The following is a 24183-nucleotide window of genomic DNA, read 5'->3' as shown; positions in this document are numbered from 1 at the left end:
CCTTTTCCAATCCTTTGGAACGCTACGCTCTTCTAGAGACCTACGGTACACCGCTGCAAGAAGGGGGGCAAGTTCCTTCGCGTACTCTGTGTAAAATTGAACTGGTATCCCATCAGGTCCAGAGGCCTTTCCTCTTTTGAGCGATTTTAATTGTTTCTCTATCCCTCTGTCGTCTATTTCGATATCTACCATTTTGTCATCCGTGCGACAATCTAGAGAAGGAACTACAGTGCAATCTTCCTCTGTGAAACAACTTTGGAAAAAGACATTTAGTATTTCGGCCTTTAGTCTGTCATCCTCTGTTTCAGTATCATTTTGGTCACAGAGTGTCTGGACATTTTGTTTTGATCCACCTACCGCTTTGACATAAGACCAAAATTTCTTAGGATTTTCTGCCAAGTCAGTACATAGAACTTTACTTTCGAATTCATTGAACGCCTCTCGCATAGCCCTCCTCACACTACATTTCGCTTCGCGTAATTTTTGTTTGTCTGCAAGGCTTTGGCTATGTTTATGTTTGCTGTGAAGTTCCCTTTGCTTCCGCAGCAGTTTTCTAACTCGGTTGTTGTACCACGGTGGCTCTTTCCCATCTCTTACGATCTTGCTTGGCACATACTCATCTAACGCATAATGTACGACGGTTTTGAACTTCGTCCACTGATCCTCAACACTATCTGTACTTGAGACAAAACTTTTGTGTTGAGCCAACAGGTACTCTGAAATCTGCTTTTTGTCACTTTTTCTAAACAGAAAAATCTTCCTACCCTTTTTAATATTCCTATTTACGGCTGACATCATCGATGCCGTAACCGCTTTATGATCGCTGATTCCCTGTTCTGCGTTAACTTTTTCAAATAGTTCGGGTCTGTTTGTCACCAGAAGGTCTAATATGTTATCCCCACGAGTCGGTTCTCTGTTTAACTGCTCAAGGTAGTTTTCAGATAAAGCACTTAAAAAAAAAATTTCACAGGATTCTTTGTCCCTGCCACCCGTTATGAACGTTTGAGTCTCCCAGTCTATATCTGGCAAATTAAAATCTCCACCCAGAACTATAACATGGTGGGGAAATCTACTCGAAATATTTTCCAAATTATCCTTCAGGTGCTCAGCCACAACAGCTGTTGAGCCAGGGGGCCTATAGAGACATCCAATTACCATGTCTGAGCCTGCTTTAACCGTGACCTTCACCCAAATCATTTCACATTTCGGATCTCCGTCAATTTCCTTCGATACTATTGCACTTCTTATCGCTATAAACACGCCTCCCCCTTCACTATTCAGCCTGTCTCTACGGTATACATTCCAATCTGAGTTTAGGATTTCATTACTGTTTACGTCAGGTTTCAGCCAACTTTCTGTCCCTAGTACTATATGGGCATTGTGACCGTTTATTAATGAGAGCAGTTCTGGGACCTTTCTATAGACGCTCCTGCAGTTTACTATTAGCACATTAATATTGTTATTCCCTGTTGCATTTTGCCTACTCCTACCTTGCCGCGTCTCAGGAGGCGTCTTGTCGTGCCTAGGGAGGGGATTCTCTAACCTAAAAAACCCCCATGTGCACTCCACACGTACTCCGCTACCCTTGTAGCCGCTTCCGGCGTGTAGTGCACGCCTGACCTATTCAGGGGGACCCTACATTTCTCCACCCGATAGCGGAGGTCGAGAAATTTGCACGCCAGATCTCCGCAGAATCGTCTGAGCCTCTGGTTTAAGCCTTCCACTCGGCTCCAAACCAGAGGACCGCGATCGGTTCTGGGAACGATACTACAAATTGTTAGCTCTGATTCCACCCCGCGAGCGAGGCTTTCCGCCTTCACCAATTCCGCCAACCGCCTGTACGAACTGAGGATGACCTCTGAACCCAGACGGCAGGAGTCATTGGTGCCGACATGAGCAACAATTTGCAGTCGGGTGCACCCAGTGCTCTCTATCGCCGCCGGTAGGGCCTCCTCCACATCTCGGATGAGGCCCCCCGGCAAGCAGACAGAGTGAACACTGGCCTTCTTCCCCGACCTTCCCGCTATTTCCCTAAGGGGCTCCATCACCCGCCTAACGTTGGAGCTCCCAATAACTAATAAACCCCTCCCCCCGTGTGCCTGCTCGGACCTTGCTGAAGGAGCAGCCACATGTCCACTCACAGGCAGAGCGGGTGATGCCACACGGCCAGCCTCCACATTGACCCTCCGCCTCGTGCGCCGCGAACGCCGCTGAACCCGCCACTCCCCTTGGGGAGAGGGTGGCCCAACCGCGCCCGGTACCGGCGAAGATGTCTCGACAGCAGGGACAGTGTGTGAAGCATGTAACACCTGGGGTGTACCCTGCGACGCACCAGACTCTCCACTGCCGCTACACTCCGAGGCAGCAGCCTGAAGACGGCTGACCGCGGCCATCAACACGCTCAGCTGTTCGCGAACAGTGGCCAGCTCCTCCTGCGTCCGTACACAGCAGTCACACATCCTATCCATCCTAAGGAATCAATTTACTGAAGAGAGTTGTTCAAACTTTAACTAGACTGCTAATTCACTAAAGGCGGCTGTTTATTCACTAAACTGGGGTTGCTAGCCACTTCTTGTAGAAAACAATGAAAATTGCACTACCTGTCTCTGGACTGTATTGAAAACAAACACTAGCACTACTGGCACTATGGTTGACTAAAGGGACTCTCTCTGACTGTATTCAAAACAAACACGAAATCTATGGAACACTATTAATAGCACCAGACAATTAAAGCTTCCTAAAAGCAAATACACACGGAAGAAGAAGTGACAAGTAAGAAAAATGCAGTTAATACTTAAATTAAGGTAGCTCGCTGCACAGCAGACGTGAAGCAGACGGCAGTTACGGCGACACTGACTCTACTGGCACTAAGGCTGACTAAAGGGACTCTCTGACTGTATTCAAAACAAACACGAAATCTATGGAACACTATTACTAGCACTCGACAATTAAAGCTTCCTAAAAGCAAATACACACGGAAGAAGAAGTGACAAGTAAGAAAAATACAGTTAATACTTAAATTAAGGTAGCTCGCTGCACAGCAGACGTGAAGCGGACGGCAGTTACGACGACACTGGCTCTACTGGCACTATGGCTGACTAAAGGGACTCACTCTGACTGTATTCAAAACAATCACGAAATCTATGGAACACTATTACTAGCACTCGACAATTAAAGCTTCCTAAAAGCAAAAACACACGGAAGAAGAAGTGACAAGTAAGAAAAATACAGTTAATACTTAAATTAAGGTAGCTCGCTGCACAGCAGACGTGAAGCAGACGGCAGTTACGGCGACACTGACTCTACTGGCACTAAGGCTGACTAAAGGGACTCTCTGACTGTATTCAAAACAAACACGAAATCTATGGAACACTATTAATAGCATCAGACAATTTAAGCTTCCTAAAAGCAAATACACACGGAAGAAGAAGTGACAAGTAAGAAAAATACAGTTAATACTTAAATTAAGGTAGCTCGCTGCACAGCAGACGTGAAGCATACGGCAGTTACGACGAGTCTTTAAGTACACCATTAACTTTATTTGAAAAGCATAGACAGCAGACCGAGCGAGGTGGCGCAGTGGTTAGCACACTGGACTGGCATTCGGGAGGACAACGGTTCAATCCCGTCTCCAGCCATCCTGATTTAGGTTTTCCGTGATTTCCCTAAATCGTTTCAGGCAAATGCCGGGATGGTTCCTTTGAAAGGGCACGGCCAATTTCCTTCTCAATCCTTCCCTAACCCGTGCTTGTGCTCCGTCTCTAGTGACCTCGTTGTCGACAGGACGTTAAACACTAACCACCACCACCACCATAGACAGCAATGGTACCATGACTGAGACAGTTGATGATCATGCAGATGCTAATACTCTGACATTCCTTGCCAGCAAAATAGATAACAAATGGATGTAATGTGGCCTGGCTATTCTCCCAGTGAAATCCTTGCACAGCACCTTGAACAACAAATGAATAATTCTCAGCAAAATCTGTCAGTATAATTAACTCATTTTCTGCAAGACTTCTTTTAATCAGCTTAAGGTATTTTGTCACAAAGTGATGGCTTTTTAAACAGGTAATTTTCAAATTCAGTGCCTCCACGAAATCTTCAGCAGTTCTCTGACATGTCTCCAATGTGTGTCTGTTGGTATGGTCCCACTGCTTATATTACATTGTTTCTTCAGGGTCATAGTCTTTAAAAGTGTCTTCGAGAAAAGCCTCTAGTTGTATTTTTCCTTGATATTCCTCAGAATGTTGCAGCATACACTCTTTTGATTCCAATTGCATACAATTTTTTTCCCTCTCAGAACGTTGTAGTCATCTTGGATGGATGTTTCTGAAGCCAACATTATTTCGACATTTTGATGAAATGCACATAAACAAACTGAATGTGATCCAGAAGTACCAACTGTAGTACACCTTTTCAGCTTGAGCTCACAAAATTTTGAGAAGCTCAGTTGATTTCCACATTGCTTACAAGAAGCAATGAACATTTTTTTCAGGTTTTAAAGGAGCAGGTGTTTCTGCTTGTGAATCTTTTCCCCATTTATTTTTACTGCAACACAGTCATTGTAGCCTGGGCACAAACAAGGAAACCACCATCTCAAAAAAAAAAAGAAGTGAGGACATTTTGTTTTACTTCATCATTGCGCTTTTCCCTTTTTGGTTTGCAGGTGTTGTCAAAATACCACCTTGCATCTTTAGTTTCCTAGACAACTTCTCCATTTTAGTCAAAACAGCAAATTCATTAGCCGTTTTTCCTATAGTCCAGCTATTTGGGGCCAGGATCAAATTTTGAACTTTCTTGAAGCCCGAAGCTTAATCTTAAGTTCGTCAATTAAGATGTCCGTATCTTTACATTTTTGGCGCTCTTCTTTTTGTATTTGAGCAGTATCTACTTGGCTCACCTCAGTAATGCTGCCTTGGGCTTTCAGAACTGTGCACTTTATGTATCCCTTTTGCTGATCCATTGAAGCTTTAATGCTGACTCTCCAAGTGATGATAATGAAGTATTAACAGTATATCAAGCATCACCATCATCAATGTCTTCAGTGGATGGTGATTCTTGCTTGTCCTGGTGGGATGATTCTTTTTGGGCGACTTCATGTCTGTATTTGGTACAAATATGATGACCAGGTTTAAAAACTTCATTAGCCAGTAATTTAACCTATCAGACACTGCAATGGTTACAGCCCTTAAAGACTTCTTGGTTACATGTTGGGCTGCAGCTAGTCTTCTGCAGGAATTGAAATTTTATCATCGACAAGACGTTATGGTATGAACAAATTTGAGCATCTTCAGTAAAATCAAGCCAAGACCTACATCACAGAAGCTCCTTGTCCATTGGTGACGTTTCCTTAACTGATTGTAATTGACTTTTGTCATAATAGAATGGTGATGACATACGACAATCAGCTTCATCTGATCTACCAAAGTAGCTGGGTGAAGGGATCTCTTGGTTTATTTTATTCAATAGTTTATTAAACTGTAACAAGCAATTTTGAAAGATCATGAACCATAGAACCATCAGTCTTTTGTATATAAAATGTACAAATTAGGCCATCAAAACATATTCTTTTAATACTTAGCTTGAACTACAACAATTATTATTGATTGTTCAAACACTCAATACTCAACACTAAGAGTGTACAATGTCAACACCAAAGACTACACAATACAGAATACTGACACAGTGAAAATTGCCAATAATGAAAGCACAATTGAAAGTAGTGATTCAGCAATGTATCATGGCAGTGAGGATAGAGCCTTAACAAACTATTGCTGCTTTATAATGTCGGTGGAAACTGAGTTACAATGCATATATGCTCCAATATGCATTGTAGGATTAAAACGTTGTAAAGCAACATAGCATTCCATTATGATCTTCTAGATTTTATAATCCTAAGAGCATTTTCTGTGTTTTTTTTATATTGATAGTCTATGCTGTAAAATAATGTAAAAACACTTCTTGTAAGCATAGTTACATTCCCTCAACTACAGGCAAATCTTATACTATTAAGACACTACAATTACACATTTTTTGATTTACAGCTTCAAACTGTATTAAATTTTTGTATTTATTGATAATCCATTTACCCTACTTTTGATAGGTATTCTTACCAATCAGTATGGAAGTTCCAGAAATTAAACAATATAGCTTTGAAAGCTGAAAGCATGCTCTCTCCAGATGTGACAAGAAAAAAAGGATTTCACAAGACACAGTTGAGATATTACCTCCCCAAAAATTTGCACATAGAAAATTTTGGAAAACTTTGCAAATGCATATCTTTCATTTAGGCATCCAATGTAAATTAAATCTGATTCATATACTGACATCATAGGTAGGAGTAACCATATGAAGTTTTGATGTGATTGGTTCATATGAAAAGTAACAGTTGTCGGTCAATCCTTGGCTCACAAATGAACAAATGTGTGCTAAAACTTTTAAAAAATGCCTTGCAAACTTGATACATTTGCGCCTTCCTACGTGATGTGGAGGTGAGTAGCCTCTCTTTAAAAGCCCCTAAAAATTCAACCACTGAAGATATTCTACTGAAATTTGGTATACAACCATCAAAGACCATATAGAACCTTAACACCAAATTTCATTTGAGTTGGTAGAGTGGGGACACTTTTTAATATTGGGCCCTTTGATGTGGAATGACCCTTTTCCTACATTGCTGATATTCTTACCTGGAGTTTCCATTGTTTGATAATTATTCTCCTTTATTGTGGCCACAAGCTTTGAGATCTTAGATAAATAAAGTCAAATTAGTATGCTGCTTATTACATTATGTGTAACTATGAATTTGTTGTCAATCCTAACACCATTTGTTCGGCAATTTTCAGAATCTTACAGAGAACCTCTATCTCTACCAACATTAAGGAGAGGCTGGACTTCTCCTGTGCTCTTTTTGGACCAGATGGTGGCCTTGTATCAAATGCGCCTCACATCCCTGTCCATTTGGGGGCCATGCAAGAGACTGTGCAGTATCAGGTACAATTTTCTCACATTACGTAAATGGATATTCAGCTGGAAGATGGAAGAAAGTTATAACAATTGTTAAATTAAATCTATTTTCATTGTAAATTTATCTCACTTAAAATGTATATCTGTTAAAATATTTCAGATGCGTGTACTAGGAGATAATATCCATGAAGGTGATGTCATACTCTCAAATCATCCGTCAGCTGGTGGATCTCATCTTCCAGACTTAACTGTCATCACACCTGTATTCTACAGGTAACTAATGTTATTGTATTTCATACTGTGGTTGTTGTTAATCTTTTTGCTATCTACCAGTTGTGTGAGAATTGTGTGATTGTCATGTTTGTATTCACATGAGACAAAGATAAAATTACGGGACAGAATTTCTGCCCAGTACTTACCTCCAGGAGGCAAAATACTTAATGCTGCCAACCGACACTTGCAAAAGTAAAGAAACTACCTGAACTTTCAGCACTATTAGTTTCTTCCTTAGGGAGGAAAGAGGAAGTAATTGGGCTGGGTTAAAAAGCAAGGGAAATTCATTCAAATCCCAGGATGAGAGGCACCCAACTATTGTGAGGATGAGGCAAGACTGATGAAGGGAGCCAAAAGCTCAAATACTTTTATACGTGTCTATTCGCAGTACTAATTGCTTCTGTTTGTCTGTTAAGAATTCTTCATAATACCACTGTTAAGTTGTATCCTTCAGAGATGAATTTCTAGTTTTTCACCTTATTTCTTTTATTCTTATCATGTCTGTATAGTTATAACAATTTGTTGTTGTTGTGTTGCTTGTATTCTTCAGTAACAATATTTCCTGTGTGATGTGAAGTAAATTTGAAACCTCGTGGCAGATTAAAACTTTGTGATGGATCAGTATTCGAATGTTGAACCCTTGCCTTTTGCAGTCACATGCTCCACCAACTGATCAGGTCAGTCTACTTTAAGGCAAGGGTCTCAGGATCAGGTCCTGTTCCAGTACATAATTTTAATCTGACAGGAAGTTTCAGACTAGTGCACACTCCGCTGCAGAGTTAAAATTCATTCTTAAGAAAATTTGTTTTTGAAAACCTTAAAAATAAATCCAGCTGTTTCTTCATTTCAAGGAGATGGAATGGTAGGCCAGTACTTATCTTCAGGGTGTGAAATCAAAATAGCCCTTACCAATAGACATGTACTTGGACCTCTTGGTAAAAGGGATCGATGTGTTGTGAGGACAAGTGGAGATGAAATGAATAGGGAGGCATCAGGGAGAATAGGAAGTTCAAAATAGTGCATTAGTAAGCACTGTGCCAGTTTGTCAAGAGATAATAGAAGAGATCAAACAGTGGAAACTACGGGTAGGAATACCAACAATGTAGGAAAAGACACGTTGCTACCGTAAAGAAGATAGGAACAGTAAATGATACTTACACATACCTTTCGGCCACAACCTCCATCAGTAAAAGAGAAACACACATCATTCACACACAGAAGCAAGCACACCTCACACACACATGACTGACATCTACAGATCTCGGGCCGGAATGTGGTAGTTGCATTCTGGCCTGAGATGCTGGAGTTGTCAGTCTCGTGTGTGTGAGATGTGCCTCCTTGTGTGTGTGAAGGGTGTGTGTCACTAAATGATGAAGGCTGTGGCCAAAAGTTTTATGTAAGTGTCTTTTAATAGTGCCTCTCTGCAGCTCGATGTCTTCTTTATGGTAAGTAGCAATTTGTCTTTTCCTGCAATGTTGATAACAGAAGAGAGGGAGAAGTAAGGAGAAGAGTAATGAGAAGTGGAACATGCAGTACCATAGCAGTGTTAAGAATTGGAAAGAAAGAATGGGAAGGAACCAGAGAGAGAGAGAGAGAGAGAGAGAGAGAGAGAGAGAGAGAGAGAGAGAGAATATAATTGAATAAATAGTAAAAATAAATAAATTGTGGGAGGAGGTAGTTTTATGTTAATGGAAGTAAGAGTGTCAAGATGTGAGGATGTTGGAGGGGGCATGTTCCTCTCCCGTCTTTGGAGCTCATGGAAATTATTGCTGGGTGGGAGGACCCAAAAAGTTTACATAATGCAGCAGGTAGCAAGCCAACTCACACACGCATGATCACTGTCTCTGACCATTGTGACCAGACTGCAGTCCACAGTACAGTGACAGTGCTCAGAGACAGTGGTCATGTATGTGTAAGTTGTGACTCAGCATCTCCTCTATATGATATTACTTTTGATGTAGAAACCATGCTAACACAGTTTGTTTAGCTGATATATTCAGAACATGTAATGGCCCCATACTCAGATCAGTTAAATCAGAATGACTGTGTCATCATAAACCTAATAGTTCAGAAATAAAACAGTTGGGTTTGAAAGACAGCCAAAATCAGATGATAAAATATCCAACTATTGCCAAAAATGACACCTACTTTCCTATTAAAATGTATCGACTTTTTGATAATTGTAATGCAGATCTTTAGGAGCCTAAAATGGTAGAAGTGCGGACTGTTCTCTAGAATTATCTCAGCAGTGGTTCTTGTAATTTAGACAAACAAGTGCATTAACTGTCATGTAAAGGTGTTGCTATTACAATAAGTAAATTTTGTGTAGTTGAAAATTGACAATATGGATAGGATAGAGTGCTACACACCACAGAGAGGGGGCATTGAGTTGCAAGCAGGCACAGTGAAAACAGACACTAGAAATGCTTCCTCTGTGTGGTGAGTAGCAACCTACCCTTCCCATATTATTGTTACTTCTTCCTGGACTTTCCACCATTCAGTTAAAAACTGAGTTGCTCTGATATAATGAAACACACTTCTTGTCACAGTTTGAAAAAACCTAGTGCTATAATTTTTAGTGTAATTACTGATTCAAATAACATGTACACAACAATGCAACATGTGTTCAGACACAGTGATGCTTACTAGTGCAGGACAGCACTGTCTCATCTGACCAAAACTATTAAAATAACTTTTCTAAATAACACATGAAATAATATTGCACTCAGAATGGCTATTCAGTGCAGAAATACTGCAATAAAAGTTACAACAAGCTCAATTCAGTTAAATTTCAGAAAATTTCATGCCAGATTAGTTTCAAGAAAATAATGTGATTTACTTTTATGGCACTGATTACTTTTTGAATTAAAGACTGAAAGTCTTAAGTAAACACTTCAATAGTTGAGCCAGTGGAATATGCAGGAAAGCTAGTATTGTTAACAAATATGTAAATTGCAGAATATATAATGTTAGCCATAAACACAACTTTCCTGTTTCCAGTTAGAAATGACTGCAAAAAGGAAAACAAAACCACACATTTTCACAGCACAGTTTAATGTGTTCTTTCTCACAGCTGGTTTAACAGAAAGTGTTTACTGTGTAACATGTCTCTGTCTCCAGTGGTTTAGGCTGTGTGTTGTCAGTCAGTTGAGAAGGGATTCATCCAACCAGATCTTTCCTCGAATTTGTATGAATCAAAACAAGAACAGGTTCAGTAAGGTCATGAATTTATCGTAATGAAAAAAATCAGACTTCATTGTTTTGGAGTCATAATGGTTCATGCTTGAGAAGTTTTTTTCAATTTGTCTGCAAACTCTGTCTACACTCTTCGTCAGTCTCATTGACTTGGCAGTCTTGTAGCTTGGCTTGCATTGTGCATATGGTGACTGATGTTTCAACACCTCATTGCTGGCATTTTGTCCAAAGAAATAAACCACAAACTGAAATCAATTGAATATTTGCAACACAGGAAATTGTAATGAACTGAGATCAATTTAATCTTTGCAACACATCAAAGACATGATCACCACTGATAACACACTTCAATGCAGAATTTGTTGTTCTTATTAAAACATGTGACAGCAGACCTGTCAGACAGAATGTTACAAATTTTTGTTGTCATGAAAATGTGACAGCAGAACTGTCAAACCCATCATCACATTTCCTTGATTGATTTTTTTGTACAAAAATACCAACCAAATTTCCAACTTTTCTAATGGATTTCCCAAAAATTTTGTTTCACGCGAAGATTGTCATGACAGTTGTGAACATAACAACTTTCAAAAATCTTGGCAGTAATCCAAATCTAAACTGAAGAGTTTTCTCATGGTCACTCCTTCTATTCTGTCGAGGAGTTCCTTAAAAAATTGAGTTAATTCCTGTGTTATATTGTTGTTTGCATCTATATAAACTTATAGCTAGTCATCATTCTAGGATTCATAAACATTTTATTTTATCTATTATTACTTTTCTGTTGTGATTTTATGACTATGAAGATTTGGTCCTCAATTTGGCCCTACGAAACTAGATGTGTAAAATAAAAAATAAATAACAAAAATAAATTGACCAAATTGGTCCAGCTCTTCTCAAGTGATGATCTTTCATATATGCGGCAACTGACTTTTATTTGTATAGATTTTAATTATATTTTATGAACACTGTATAAATACATTTAAATTGACATTGCTTGTATTGTTTTAATATCAGGATCTGTTAAGTACAATGCTTGTATGTTCTTTTTCAAGTTCTGAAGCTGCAACACCAAAGAAAGTGATTATGTGTAAATAATGAGAGGAAGGGCCTGGGATAAAATTTTCAGGTTCCTTGAGGGTAACTTTGTGTCTCAAACTTTCATGATGGTAATAATCACAAACATGCTAGTGGAACAGGGTTGAAAACAGTGCTAATGGACAACAAATGTAAGCAGTATAGAGTAATGTTGAAAGGGGAAACTATAAGGAATACGATATGACAGTTATAGTGTGCACAAAACACAATATTGCACCTCAGTAGTTGAATTCGTGATAGTAAAATATCCAACACTGATATGAAGAAACAAGTCACCGAGTGGAAAAAAGTGGAAATATTGCACAAGTCGCATAAACAATTGCCCTGCAATAAGGGGGAAATAATTTTCTGCAAAGCTGTTGCTACCAAAGTTTACAGAATACACAACTGTAGGTCACAATTAATTATAAAAAATGTCACACACACTATTCACATGCATTTCAAAGTTCTAAAACATATAGCTCTTATTACATAAACTAGCAACTTGCCCGAGCTTCGTACAGGTAGCCCAAGTATCTACAGTCAGACAGCTTGTCTGGCTTGGCGGTAAATTTGGTTAAGGGGCATTGCATAGTGTTATAATTAAAATTCTGAGAATAATGTTAGGTACCTGAATTTCATCAGTTTCATGTACCTGAAATGATTTAAGCAGGGCACACGAGGGAACTTCTTAAGAGACATGAATGTTATCTGTTCCATATATAAGTGGCATTTGGAGTGATATCTCATGGCAGTAATGGTAGCACATCATAATTTAATCAATATGTGTACAACCAATGTAAATATTCTATGCAAATCCTGAGAGAGAGAGAGAGAGAGAGAGAGAGAGAGAGAGAGAGAGAGAGAGACTAGATGTGTCTTTGAATTTGTAGTGTATCATGGATCAGAGGCTGTCTAAGTGGATCATATCCAAAGGTCACAAATAAAAGAAAATGAACAAAAGAAACATGCTTGATGTAGATGTTTAGATGTAGATGTTTAGTCCTTGAAAGCACTCCTCTTGTGAATCTTAGTACTCACTGATTCAGTGTTCAGATTGATGGCTGCAATTCTTTGTCACAAACTCCTTGTGGCAGACTTATTCACCCTGCCATGCAAAGAATTGTGTTCACATTTAGGTTTGATTGAAGCAAAGCAGAAAGCTGAAAATTGTATCATCTGTTTCACTGCTGAAACAACTTTCCTTGTGTAAATGAGTCAGAGCTGCATACCTCGCTGAAGTAGTATTTCAGAAAGTGTTTTACTTTTTGCATAAAAAATTAAAAACCATAGATTTGGATTATCATACTTTTTGCTAAGCAGTTGCTCTCAAACAATTTCTTAATACAGTTAGAAGTCTTTCCAAATTTTCTGTAGTCATCCATCAAGAATTGGTTAATTACATTCCATCCTCTATTTTTAAGGTGTCGAAGAGATTATGCCCATGTTGTTCCTTCTTTAACAAGCTCGTGAATCGACCAAAATTTATGAGCAGTGCTGCTACTTTATGGTTGGTTCACTTAGGTTATAGAGTGCTGCATACAAGATGTAGCTTCATTTCAAATTGTCCAAACAAATAATACCACATCCACATCAACTGTGACATGCCAGACAGATTTCTTCTGTTGTTGGTACACCCAGTTTGACTGTGGCTACGGTGTGCTGTGCAGAGCTGTGGACCCAAGGAGTTCTGCTGGTCATCACTAGGTGGCAATGGCATTGTTTTCACAGTGGTGGTTGACAAATTCATCATAGTTCACCCAGTTTGCTTGAAATATTTGTAAGTTATATGCACAAACATTCTTCATAAATGAGTCTACCTATTAGTGAAAACTGTATTAATATCCTCACAGTAGTTCATGAATTAGCCCAAATATACAGAAAGAAGCGAACAGAGGACCAGAATTTGTGTTTGGAGAGATAATACACAATAAAATTAAGGGGAAAGATTGTTTCTGGATTAGGATATTGCTGCGAAATACTTCTAAGAAGCATAAATGTAGTTTAAAATTGACAGTATAGGATAAATTTTACCCACCACTCACAAATGTTTGAAAATACACAATATATCTCGCACACATAAGTCTTGTCACTGTTAATGAAAGATTGTGTGAAAACGACATGAACAGTAAATTATTGCTGTACAGAAGATCTGCACACAGAGTCTCACACAAAGGAAATTTGGATGTTGGCTTGCACGTGGAAAGAAAGGTGTGATGGAGCAGAGTTTTTACTTAGTTGAATCTGTGACACTTTCTACACTACACGTGCCAAAGATAAAGATGAGAACTGCAGTGTTAGAGAGCGTATATAGAGATGGAGAGCTATCTGTATATTGTCAGTGTATCTCTCAGTATAACGAAAATACTGGGCACCAACAAAGCATGTCTTTTGCATGTGGCAGCCAACATCGCTCATTGTGAATGAAACAGCACTTATTATAAATCTTGCACAGAAACTTTCTATAAATTTGACACATACTGTGAAAAGTATAAGAATTTTATTCAATAGAAAGAAAGATAACACCAGACTGGTGTGCATAATAAAATGTTAATGTAAGAGCATTCTGTTCATTGTGAAAACGAAATAGGCAGTGTCAAATATTAAGTTTTCTATGCTTGCGCGTTATTGTAAGTTAGTTGTCTGAGTAGGACTGTGGTGCTGTCTTCACTACAAAATATGTTCATATTCAGTAGCCTACTCATTAAAATTATGAAGGAAATGTAATTGTACCAGGGAAAAAACTAGAGCAGAGGATCTAAGTTGCAACTGAAATGGATGTTCTGGTGTCCGAAGGTGCAGAAGTTGAATGCGCGCCGGAGGTAAGGACATGGATACCAACTAGGGATCTCTCTGCTCCTGCACTGCAAGCCTTGCTGTGCGAGTGCACTACTCTCTGTACCACATTAAGTGCAGGGCCAATAGTGTTTCCCACAGTCATGTATTTAGGGCGGCCATGCAGTGCTACCCTGGCAGTCTAGTACTCACCGTAATTGGTGTTTGCATCTCAGCCGTACTGCGTTCCAGTTCCATGGGTTGAGATACCTACTGTCATTGTTTTGAGTGTTCCTGCATTGTTGTTGTCTCGCTGTATTTATCACCTCAGTTCTTGCTTGCCTGCCTCAAGTTGCATCCTGGTTGGTCATAGTGTCTGTTGTCCCCTACTTGTTCGTCTGTCCTGTCTGTTTGTTGTTAACAATACTTCCAGTGGCTCCCGCGCCTTGTGTCTTTGCAGCTCCATTCTCTGCTGTGCGCTGCTCGCCGGTCATTTGCAGGTATAACATTGGCAATGAGGTAAAAAGTTTAGTAGCATGAAGGCTAAGTTGGCCTGTCTCCTGGAGCAACAGCAGCAGCTCATGCAGCAGCAGCAGCAGCAGCAGCAGTGCCAGTTAAATGTCTTACAGCAATCCTTGCAGTTGTTGATGGTCAAAGTGACGGCATGGGATGCCATACTGCACCAGCTCCTGGGTGCCCTGGTTTTGATGCTTCCCCATGTCTGCCATTGGCAACGGCCTTGCTGCAGTGGATACACCGGTTCCCGTGAGATCACCAAAGTTAAGCACTGTTGGGCGTGGCCGGCGCTTGGATGGGTGACCATCCAGCCGCCATGCCCTGTTGCCATTTTTCGGGGTACACTCAGCCTCGTGACGCCAATTGAGTAGCTACTCGAACGAATAGTAGCGGCTCCGGTCGGGAGAGCGGTGTGCTGACCACACGCCCCTCCTATCCACATCCTCACCTGAGGATGACACGGCGGTCAGATGGTCCCGATGGGCCATTGTGGCCTAAAGACGGAGTGCATGTCTGCCATTGTTTCCGCTCTTTAACGACACTAAGGAAGACTGGGAAACATATTTGCATCATCTGAAACAACATTTCACAGCATTTTAGGTCACGGATGGTTGTTATTCTTAACCTGGGACCCTCATCGGTCGTCACTTAGGTCTTTTCCTGCCCACTCTTGTGCAGACTGTCTCCATTGCTGGAAGACATGCATGCTCTGTCAGAAGACGGCAGTCCCCTATATGCCTGTTGCAACTGCCCAACCCACTCCCACCCTCACCCATGCTGCAGTCAGTCATCCCACTGGATGCCCCATTTGTGCAGAAGTTGTTCCTCAGCCTCTGCATTTTTAACGTGGATATTCGTTTCCAGGTTGATATGGGGGCTACCATCTCCTTGATCAATTTGGCGATGTATACACGCCTGGGTTCCATGGAGCTGTCTCCTAACTCTCGGCAATTGCTCGCATATGTTGATGCTTGTATCACCCTCTGTGGGCAGTTTCTGGTCCAAGGCACCTGTACATACATTCTCCGTTCCTGACCCTACTGGTGGTTGACTATCCCTTGGCTTCCAATTTTTGGACTTGATGCTTTCACACTGTTTGGCTTTTCGATTTCTGATGAAGTTAAGATCATTTCCACTGCCGTCCCATTCCAGTACCTCAACGATCTGTGCTTGGACAATGCCCCTCTGTTTCAGTCAGACTTAGGTTGTGCTTCGGACTTCCAGGTGCATATTGTTCTCTGGCCAGATGCTGAGCTGTAGTTCTTCCGGGCTCAACCCATTCTGGTGGCCTTAAGTCTGGCAGTCGAGCAAGAACGCAGACTGCAGGCTGCTGGAATCATTGAGCCCGTGAAAGCGATTGCTTGGGCGACCCTGTTAGTGATGATCAGGAAACCCCAAGGCTCCCTTCGCCTATGTGGGGATTTTCGCATTACAATCAATGCACAGTCCCTGGTTGAAACTTATCCCATTTCCCAACAGGAAGACCTTCTCACCAAACTTGTGCATAGCGAGTACTTCTCTAAGATCGACCTGGCAGAGGCTTACCACCAATTACCCTTAGATGAGGCATTCCAGAACATTGTGTTCATCAACAGGCCTTTCAGATTATATAAATGCAATTGGTGCTGGCCATTTTCCAGAGGTACCTGGAGCGGCTCACTCAGCCTGTCCTGGCTCATGTCAATTATCTCGATGACATCTTGGTCATCTATGGTATTCTTTCAACTGGAAGTTGAATATCTGGGGCACTGGCTCAGTAAAGATGGCATTCGCCCATCGAATTGCAATGTCATGGTCATCAACTCCCTTCCCCATGCCAATGATTTATCTCACCTGCAGGTTTTTTGGGTAAGGTTAACTACTACTTGAAGTTTTTGCCACAGGCTGCTGATGTAGCACAGCCCCTCAATCGTTTGCATAGCAAAGGGGAGCCTTTCAACTGGACTCCTGCCTGTGATCAAGCTTTCCTCCACTTGAAAACTATGCTCAGGTCCCCCCCTTGCCTTTACTGCCTTCTCTCCAGACTAGTCCTGGCTCACAGGAATGAGGATGACTCAGAACAGCCCATTGCGTATGCATCCACGATGCTATCCCCAGCACAGATGAACTATTCTCAGATGGAGAAAGAGGCTCTGGCAATTGTTTGCCATTCAAAAGTTTTGCATCTATCTGTTTGGGACGAAGTCCACTCTCCTCAGTGATTACAAGCCTTTGGTTACCCTATCCGGCTTGTGTGTGCACACACACACACACACACACACACACACACACACACACACACAAACAAACCTCCCAGAGCGAACTGTTCGGGTGCTGTTGTTACACAATTACATGTACGTTATCCAATATAATCCCACCTCTCAACACTCCAATGCAGATACCGTGTCACGTCTCCCCTCAGGCCCTGATCCAGAGTTTGATCAACAGGAAGTCCTCTGCTTTCATATTGATACCACCCGCCAAAGTACACTGGATGGATTTTCCATCATGGCTGCACAGGTCGCATCAGCCAACCAGTGGGTTCTCTACTACTAGTTGGCCCACCTATCTGACCCGCTGGCTGAAAACTGAATTTAGCCCCTGGCGGCACCTCTCACACAGGCTCTCGGTTGTGGCGGGTGTACTTTTGTCAGCTGCGGTGGCTGACGCCCATTGGGTGATCATCCCACCTGATTTGCGCCACTGCATCCTACACTTGCTAAACCACGGACACTGGGGGATGTCCTGTATGAAGGCATTGGCCCACAGGTATGTGAATTGACCCAGCATCAATGGTGACATCGAATGCTTGGTCTGTGGGTGCATGGTGTGTGCATGTCACCAGCCCTTTGCAATCATTTGCACCCTGACCTGCACTTCGCTGGCCCTGGGACAGCATCCATCTCAATTTTGAGGGCCCGTTCTTGGGATCGATGTTGTTACTCATTGTGGATGCATACTCCAGATACCTGTATGTGGTGTGTATGTCATCCATCACGACTGACGGCATACACATGGCCTTGGCTCAGGTTCTCGCCATCGAAGGCCTAACTCGTACCTTGGTCTTTGATAATGGCTCTCAATTCATGACAGCTTCCTTCCACACATTCTGTGATGCCAACAATATCAAACACATACACACCTCTCCATTCCATCCGTCCTCCAATGTCACAGCAGAATGACTGGTCAGAACATTTAAACAACAGCTGACAAAAGCAGTCGAATCCTCTGCAATCGTGTCAGCCTTTGCCTTATTCCTGACCACTTATCACACCATGCTAATTGATGGTCAAAGTCCGGCCAGACTCTTCCATGGGCAGCAATCATGGACCCTGCACCATCTGCTGAAACTGTCGCCTTCTGAGCCCCACTTCTGACCCTGCTCGTATGGGGCAAGGCTGCTTGGACTCCCGCCACAGTAGTCACGACCCGTGGGCGGTGTGTGACGTCGGTACAGACAAAGAAGGGTCTTGAGTGCCGCCACCATAGCCAACTCCGGCCTCGTACCCCTTCATGGTACCTCAAGTCCTCTGACCCCTCACCTCCTTCTTGTGTGCACAAGGCCGTCGAGTCAGCTCCCCACAGGCATGCTGGCACTCCTTCCCATATCCACAAGGATCGGAGGTGCTGCGCGATGCCCTGCCCTCCTGTGACATTTTGATGGGTTCCACAGACTTCCCTCCCAACCCACCACTGGTGGTCGATGACACAGGGTCTCCCTCCATTTCCTCTTTCCGCCCACCACGGCACCGTCTAGGGCATTTCTGCCCTAATTTACAGGTTTTCGGGGAGATGTATCTGGAGTCGGATGGCATGGAAGTTGAATGCGCACTAGAGGATATGGACCTGGGTACCCACAAGGGGTCGCTGTGCTCTGGCGCACACCTGCTCCATGAGCCTCACTGTGTGAGTGCATCACTCGTACATGTGAAGTCCACGACTGATCGTGTTTCTCACAGTCATGTATTTAGGCGGCCACCTGGCAGTCTGGTACTCACCATAGTTCGTATGTGCATCTTGGCCGTACTGTTTTCCACTTCCGTGTGTTGAGATGCCTACTGTCATTGTTTGGAGTGTTCCTACATTGTTGTTGTCTCGCTGTGTTTATCACCTCAGTTCTTGCTGCTTGCTTTGTGTTGTGTCCTGGTCGGTCATAGTGTCTATCGTACCCTACTTGTTTGACTGTCCTGTCAGTTCATTGTTAGTGATACCTTCAGCAGCTCCCCTGACTGGCGGCTTCGCATCTCCATTCTCTGCCATGCACTGCTTGCCGGTCACTCATGGTTATAACAGATGTTATGTTAAAACACCTGTGATATTTCATTTCCGGAGAATGAATGTAAAGTAGCCAATATGGTGTGAGGAGACAAGGAATTATAAGAAACAAAAAATATACTCATATAAGAAAACAGTAAAAATCCAAAAGATAACCAAATACATGAATTTACCATTTTATAAGGTTTGAATACACCCGAATTTACCATTTTATGAGGTTTGAATACAGCAAATGCTTTCCATTTGTTGTGTATTGTTCTGTCAAGGGGGAAAATGAAATGGTTTTAACATATTGCGTTAAGTCAGTTGCATATATACAGTTGTAAGTATTTTGGGCAGAAAGGTCTGAAATAATGGAATGTCGGTATTTGCATATATGTAACTGAAGATTATCTATTGTGCAGGGACCAGAAGAAACCTGTATTCTTCGTTGCCAGTAGAGGACACCATGCAGACATTGGTGGCATTACACCAGGATCCATGCCTCCACACTCTAAAAGCCTAATAGAAGAGGGAGCTAGTTTCAAGAGCTTTTTCCTTGTGAAGAAAGGAGTATTTAATGAACAAGAGTTAATTGATGCTCTCATGGCACCAGGGAAAATTCCCGGGTCTTCAGGAACCAGGAATCTTCAGGACAATTTGTCTGATCTAAGAGCACAGATCGCAGCTAACCAGAAGGTATGCACTTATTTTGCATCTGCAAAGTTATCAAACAAATATTGTCACTACAAATCATTGAACTTTCCACTTACTTTTTTGCATTCTGATAACATATGAAGCATTAGATTAATAACAGCATCATTTATTGGCTCTTATTACTATGAACATTTACAAAAATAATAATTATCTTTAAAATAGTTATGAAAGAAAGAACGTAATTCTCACTTCTTATTTCTTGCTGTAAATCTTTGTAGGGCATCAGTTTGGTGCGAGAGCTTATTGATGCATATGGTCTGGATGTTGTCCAAGCATACATGGGCCATATTCAGTCCAATGCAGAAATAGCTGTAAGGGACATGCTGAGAGAAATCGGAAAAAGAGCAAAGGAGAGAACTGGACAAAGTGTCTTAGAGGCTGAAGAGTACATGGATGATGGGTCTCCTATAAAACTAAGAGTAACAATTGATGTTGAAGAAGGAACTGCAATCTGTGATTTCAGGTATGCTAATGCATTTATTTCAAATATTATAAAATTGAGCCTTTTTTAAATAAGACAATTCAACTCAATAAATGGGAGAGGGAACAATTTTTCCAAAAAAGCATTTGATGTAAACCAGATTTACTAAAAATGTGTACCCCTGTTTCTGATTGGTCAGGGAATCTTATTGCCTCTCAGAGATCAAAGGTTTGATTCTCAGCACCATAGATACTTAATGCCACCTGTGCAAAACTGGGGTGGGTTGCTAGTAGCTTGTATACGGTGCTGGACTGAGTTAAAAATTTATTTTGTAGACTCATCTGTTTATCTACCATTATTTATTTCTTTGAAATTATGAGACTGAATTGCTCACCAGTTTATACCTTTAGGAAGTGAACTACAGTTACTGCTGATTGCCACACATAAAAATACACAACACTAAAACAGCTTTGGGAACTATCAGTTCCTTCTACATGGAGGAGAAAGGGATAGGTTGAGAAACATTAAAAATGAAACGCAGGAACTGGAGGTACAGAAAGAGGAAGACCCAACTGTTTTGAGGAGCAGGGGAGACAGACCTGAAACTGCTGAACTGGTGAAGCATTGCCAAATGTTGAAGCCAAATTTTTGTCTCTAACATCACTAATATCTATGCCACGTCATTTAGGAGGTGGTTATTCATAGAAGTCGCAAATTTCCATTCATTTCACATTTCTCTGCATATCATTCACACAAAGTAGCCTCCACAGTTTTGTGAGGGACTACTATATCTTCAGTGAGAAACAAATTTTGAATATTAAATGGTTTTCTACAATGTTACAATGAAAAAAGTTGATCATTCATAAAATAGCAAACACTCTTTAAATGAATATAAAAAAAATTCCCTCTCATCCTGGGGTTTGAGTGACATGCCCTTCCTTTTTAACCTTCTCTAACACTCTCTCTCTCTCTCTCTCTCTCTCTCTCTCTCTCTCTCTCTCATATCTGTGAGGAAGGAAATATTGCGTCTGAAAGTGTGGCAATGTTACTTATTTTTATATGCGCCTATCAGTGTCATTGATATTTCATCTCCTGAAGATAAGTATTGTCCAGTAACTCTACTTATAATTTTATAGTATGCTTGAGTGAATTTTCCTTCTGATACAACTTGTGTATGTCTTCTTTGCATTTCAGCCATCTAAGGACCACATTAATTTTGTCCAACTTCATTTCTTCTGGGCTTTAGGATTCTTAAACCTCATACTTTGCAATCTTATTCACTCTTTATGTCTGCATGCTTTCATGGCCATTGTCATTGAATCAGTTTGAAGAGGAATACGATTCAGCTTAATGACTTACAAAGTTTTGCTCTCCACTTTTCCCATTTTTTCTGGAACCCATTTTACCTCTTGGATCCAGCTTACTTTGTTTCCCTTGTCAATGTGTCAACTTCACATGAGCCATTCTAAGGATGTGTCCAAAGAACAAGATCCTACTTTACCTGACAGTGGCAGTGATGCTATCTAACTGTGTGTACAGGTTCTGGTTGGCTTATCTTCTGTTTTGGCTGTCTCCTGTTCTTTGAGGTCCCAATACCCTCATAAGAATACTTTGTTCTATAAATTCTAGCCTCTGAGGTAATCATGTTCTTACAAGTGTCATACGTTCTGCTGCATACAAAGCTTTAGGGAGAGTTATCGTGATGATTGCCATTTACTGTGTATTCACAATAGAGGAATGTAAGCCTCATTTAGCCACTTTACTTTTGAGCTTTGTGGTTTGATTAGTTGTCTCTTTTAATAATTCTGGCACTATCACTGTACCGTCTGTGAATGCCAGGAAGTGCATCTGTATTTCTTTTTTTGTTGCATGCAAATCACATTTCACCTCACTCCTTTCATTCCTTGTCACCATTCCCTAATCCCCACATCAGGGATTAAAGTCTGTCTGCTTGTCTGACTATAGTTTTGGTCCTGAACGGCTCTTGCTTCTGAAGGACTCTGAGAATTCCTTAGAACTTGAAAGTGGATAGTACATTGTTTGCAGTTTGTTTAATCAATTTGCAGAATTTTCCATTCAAACTGATGTCCTCCAAAGTTTGATCAGGTTCACATTCAAGATCTGTTCTGTGCATGATTTGCCCTTTCCAACTCCCGTCTGGTACTCATCAGTTTGTGAATTTAGTCAATTTTCCTCTTTTCAAAAATGATTTTGAGAATATCTTGTAGGTCATTGTTACTAATTATATTCCTGTGTAGTTACCAGCCCCTGACTTCTCCTTTTTTGTGTAATGGTTGACATCCACCTCTGGAAACTGCTCAGATGCCAAGATTTTTGTTTATAATATGTATTAGTTTGATCTCTTTTTCATTAGTACATACATGTACAGCATAAATGAGACACCATTAGTACTTAAGATCATGAATGATGAAATGGAGTATACAAGTCAGGCAGTTGTTGGATTAACTGAGTAATGAGGGAAGGATTTTCGGAATCATATCTCTCAATTTGGTGCTCGATGATGGTTAGTCTAAACCTTTGTGAATAATAGTTTTGTGTTTTTCAAGTTCTGATGTTACTGGATGATAAAGAGAGTACTAGATGATAGCTAGTACACAGTAGTGATGGGTCTGTTGTTGTCATAGGACAGAATGGCATTGCAAATCTGTTTCTTGACTCGTCGCGCACACTGTTATGTCTATGGAGGCTCATATTTGGACAATTCCGGATAATTCCAAGGCTATATAGAAGAGGCCTATTGACATGGGATCAATGACAGCTCTCAAAATAGAAATATTGTTTATGATTGGTACATTTCATATGGACATGGGGATTGTTGAGTCAGTTGACAGATTGGCATGGACATCAGGGACTGCGGCTCACGTAATTGAATGATCAAGGGAAGATGATTTGGATCTGGACATTTAGGTAGGGAGAAGCAGACACAGAGACACAGGCCTTCCCATGAATCTAGATAATAAAATGTCCTCAGTGAATCTGAGCAACATGGGAAGGATAGAGCACTACACACTATAGAGAAGAGGTGTTGACTTGCAGACAAGGAAAAGAACAGTAGAAATTTTTCAGCTTTCAGACAGAACCCTTCTTCAAAAGCAGAACAAAACACACACACACACACACACTCACACACACACACACACACACACTATTCCTGGGCCCTAAGGCCCTACTGTTGCTGTGTTTGACTTGAGCAGCAGTCTAACTGGGGCAGCCCCCAGGGGGTCCACAACTCTTTTGTGGACACGTGCGTAGCGAGCACGGGACCCCGAGCTAATGTGGCCCTCCTTCCTTTCCGGGCTGCATACCTTCCCTTCCCTTTCCGCATCCTTCCCCGTCCCCCATCTTCGCCCCCCCCCCCCCCCCCCCCACCACTGGCTCTTTCCTTTCCTTTCTCCCCCTCTGGGAGTATGGTTTGTGCCTACGTCCGGAGACGGACGCTCGAAACTGTTCCAAATTCCTTGCTTTCTACACTTGCAAGTCCTCGTCCTTCCTCTGTCCTTCTCTTTTCCTTCCCTCTTCTCCTTGCCCTTTTCTCCACTGCGGCGTTTGAGACCCCCTCTTCTTTCCTTTCCCTTTCTCTTTTTTCCTCCCTGTGCGTGTCTGAAGGCCGACCCACGCACTTCCATGCGTAGCCGGTGACGGGGTAACGCGTAATTCCCCGCCCCGGGTAGACAGGTAGGACACGTACGTACCCCCTGGTAACGGCCAGGCCCAGGGAGGGGTGATTACCCGAGCTGATACCTTCCGAAAGTGCTGATTGGTCCCTCCGTCCGTTTGTCGGGAGGTGTGACCTGAGGTGTGAACAATCACCTAAGGCGGGTGTGCCCTCGGTGAGGGCCCCCACAAGGGAGGAGCGTGCCATCGGAGACGCTGGTAATCATGGGGGATTCTTCCGCAATGGTTTCCTCACCTTCCACTATGTCTGCTCACAAGCGTAAGTTCACTGAGTCTCAGCCACAGACGGTTCTTCCATCGTTGCCACAGTTCCTTGTTGT

The 24183-nt window shown here is 41.8% G+C and overlaps 1 protein-coding gene across 1 annotated transcript in view; it reads left to right on the top strand.

Annotated features, from left to right (window-relative positions):
* The window catches only part of LOC124802498 (5-oxoprolinase), a 187784-nt gene that overhangs the window by 97952 nt on the left and 65649 nt on the right, over positions 1–24183 (top strand). The window contains exons 12-15 of the mRNA XM_047263316.1: positions 6846–6993; positions 7127–7239; positions 19455–19728; positions 19965–20209. Coding sequence (XP_047119272.1) covers positions 6846–6993; positions 7127–7239; positions 19455–19728; positions 19965–20209 — 780 coding nt within the window. The remainder of the gene's footprint in view (positions 1–6845; positions 6994–7126; positions 7240–19454; positions 19729–19964; positions 20210–24183) is intronic.

The sequence above is a fragment of the Schistocerca piceifrons genome, chromosome 6 (assembly GCF_021461385.2).
Source record: "Schistocerca piceifrons isolate TAMUIC-IGC-003096 chromosome 6, iqSchPice1.1, whole genome shotgun sequence".
NCBI classification, from domain to species: Eukaryota; Metazoa; Arthropoda; class Insecta; order Orthoptera; family Acrididae; genus Schistocerca; species Schistocerca piceifrons.
Note: the sequence above shows the minus strand (reverse complement) of the source record. Positions and strands in the feature narration are given on the sequence as shown.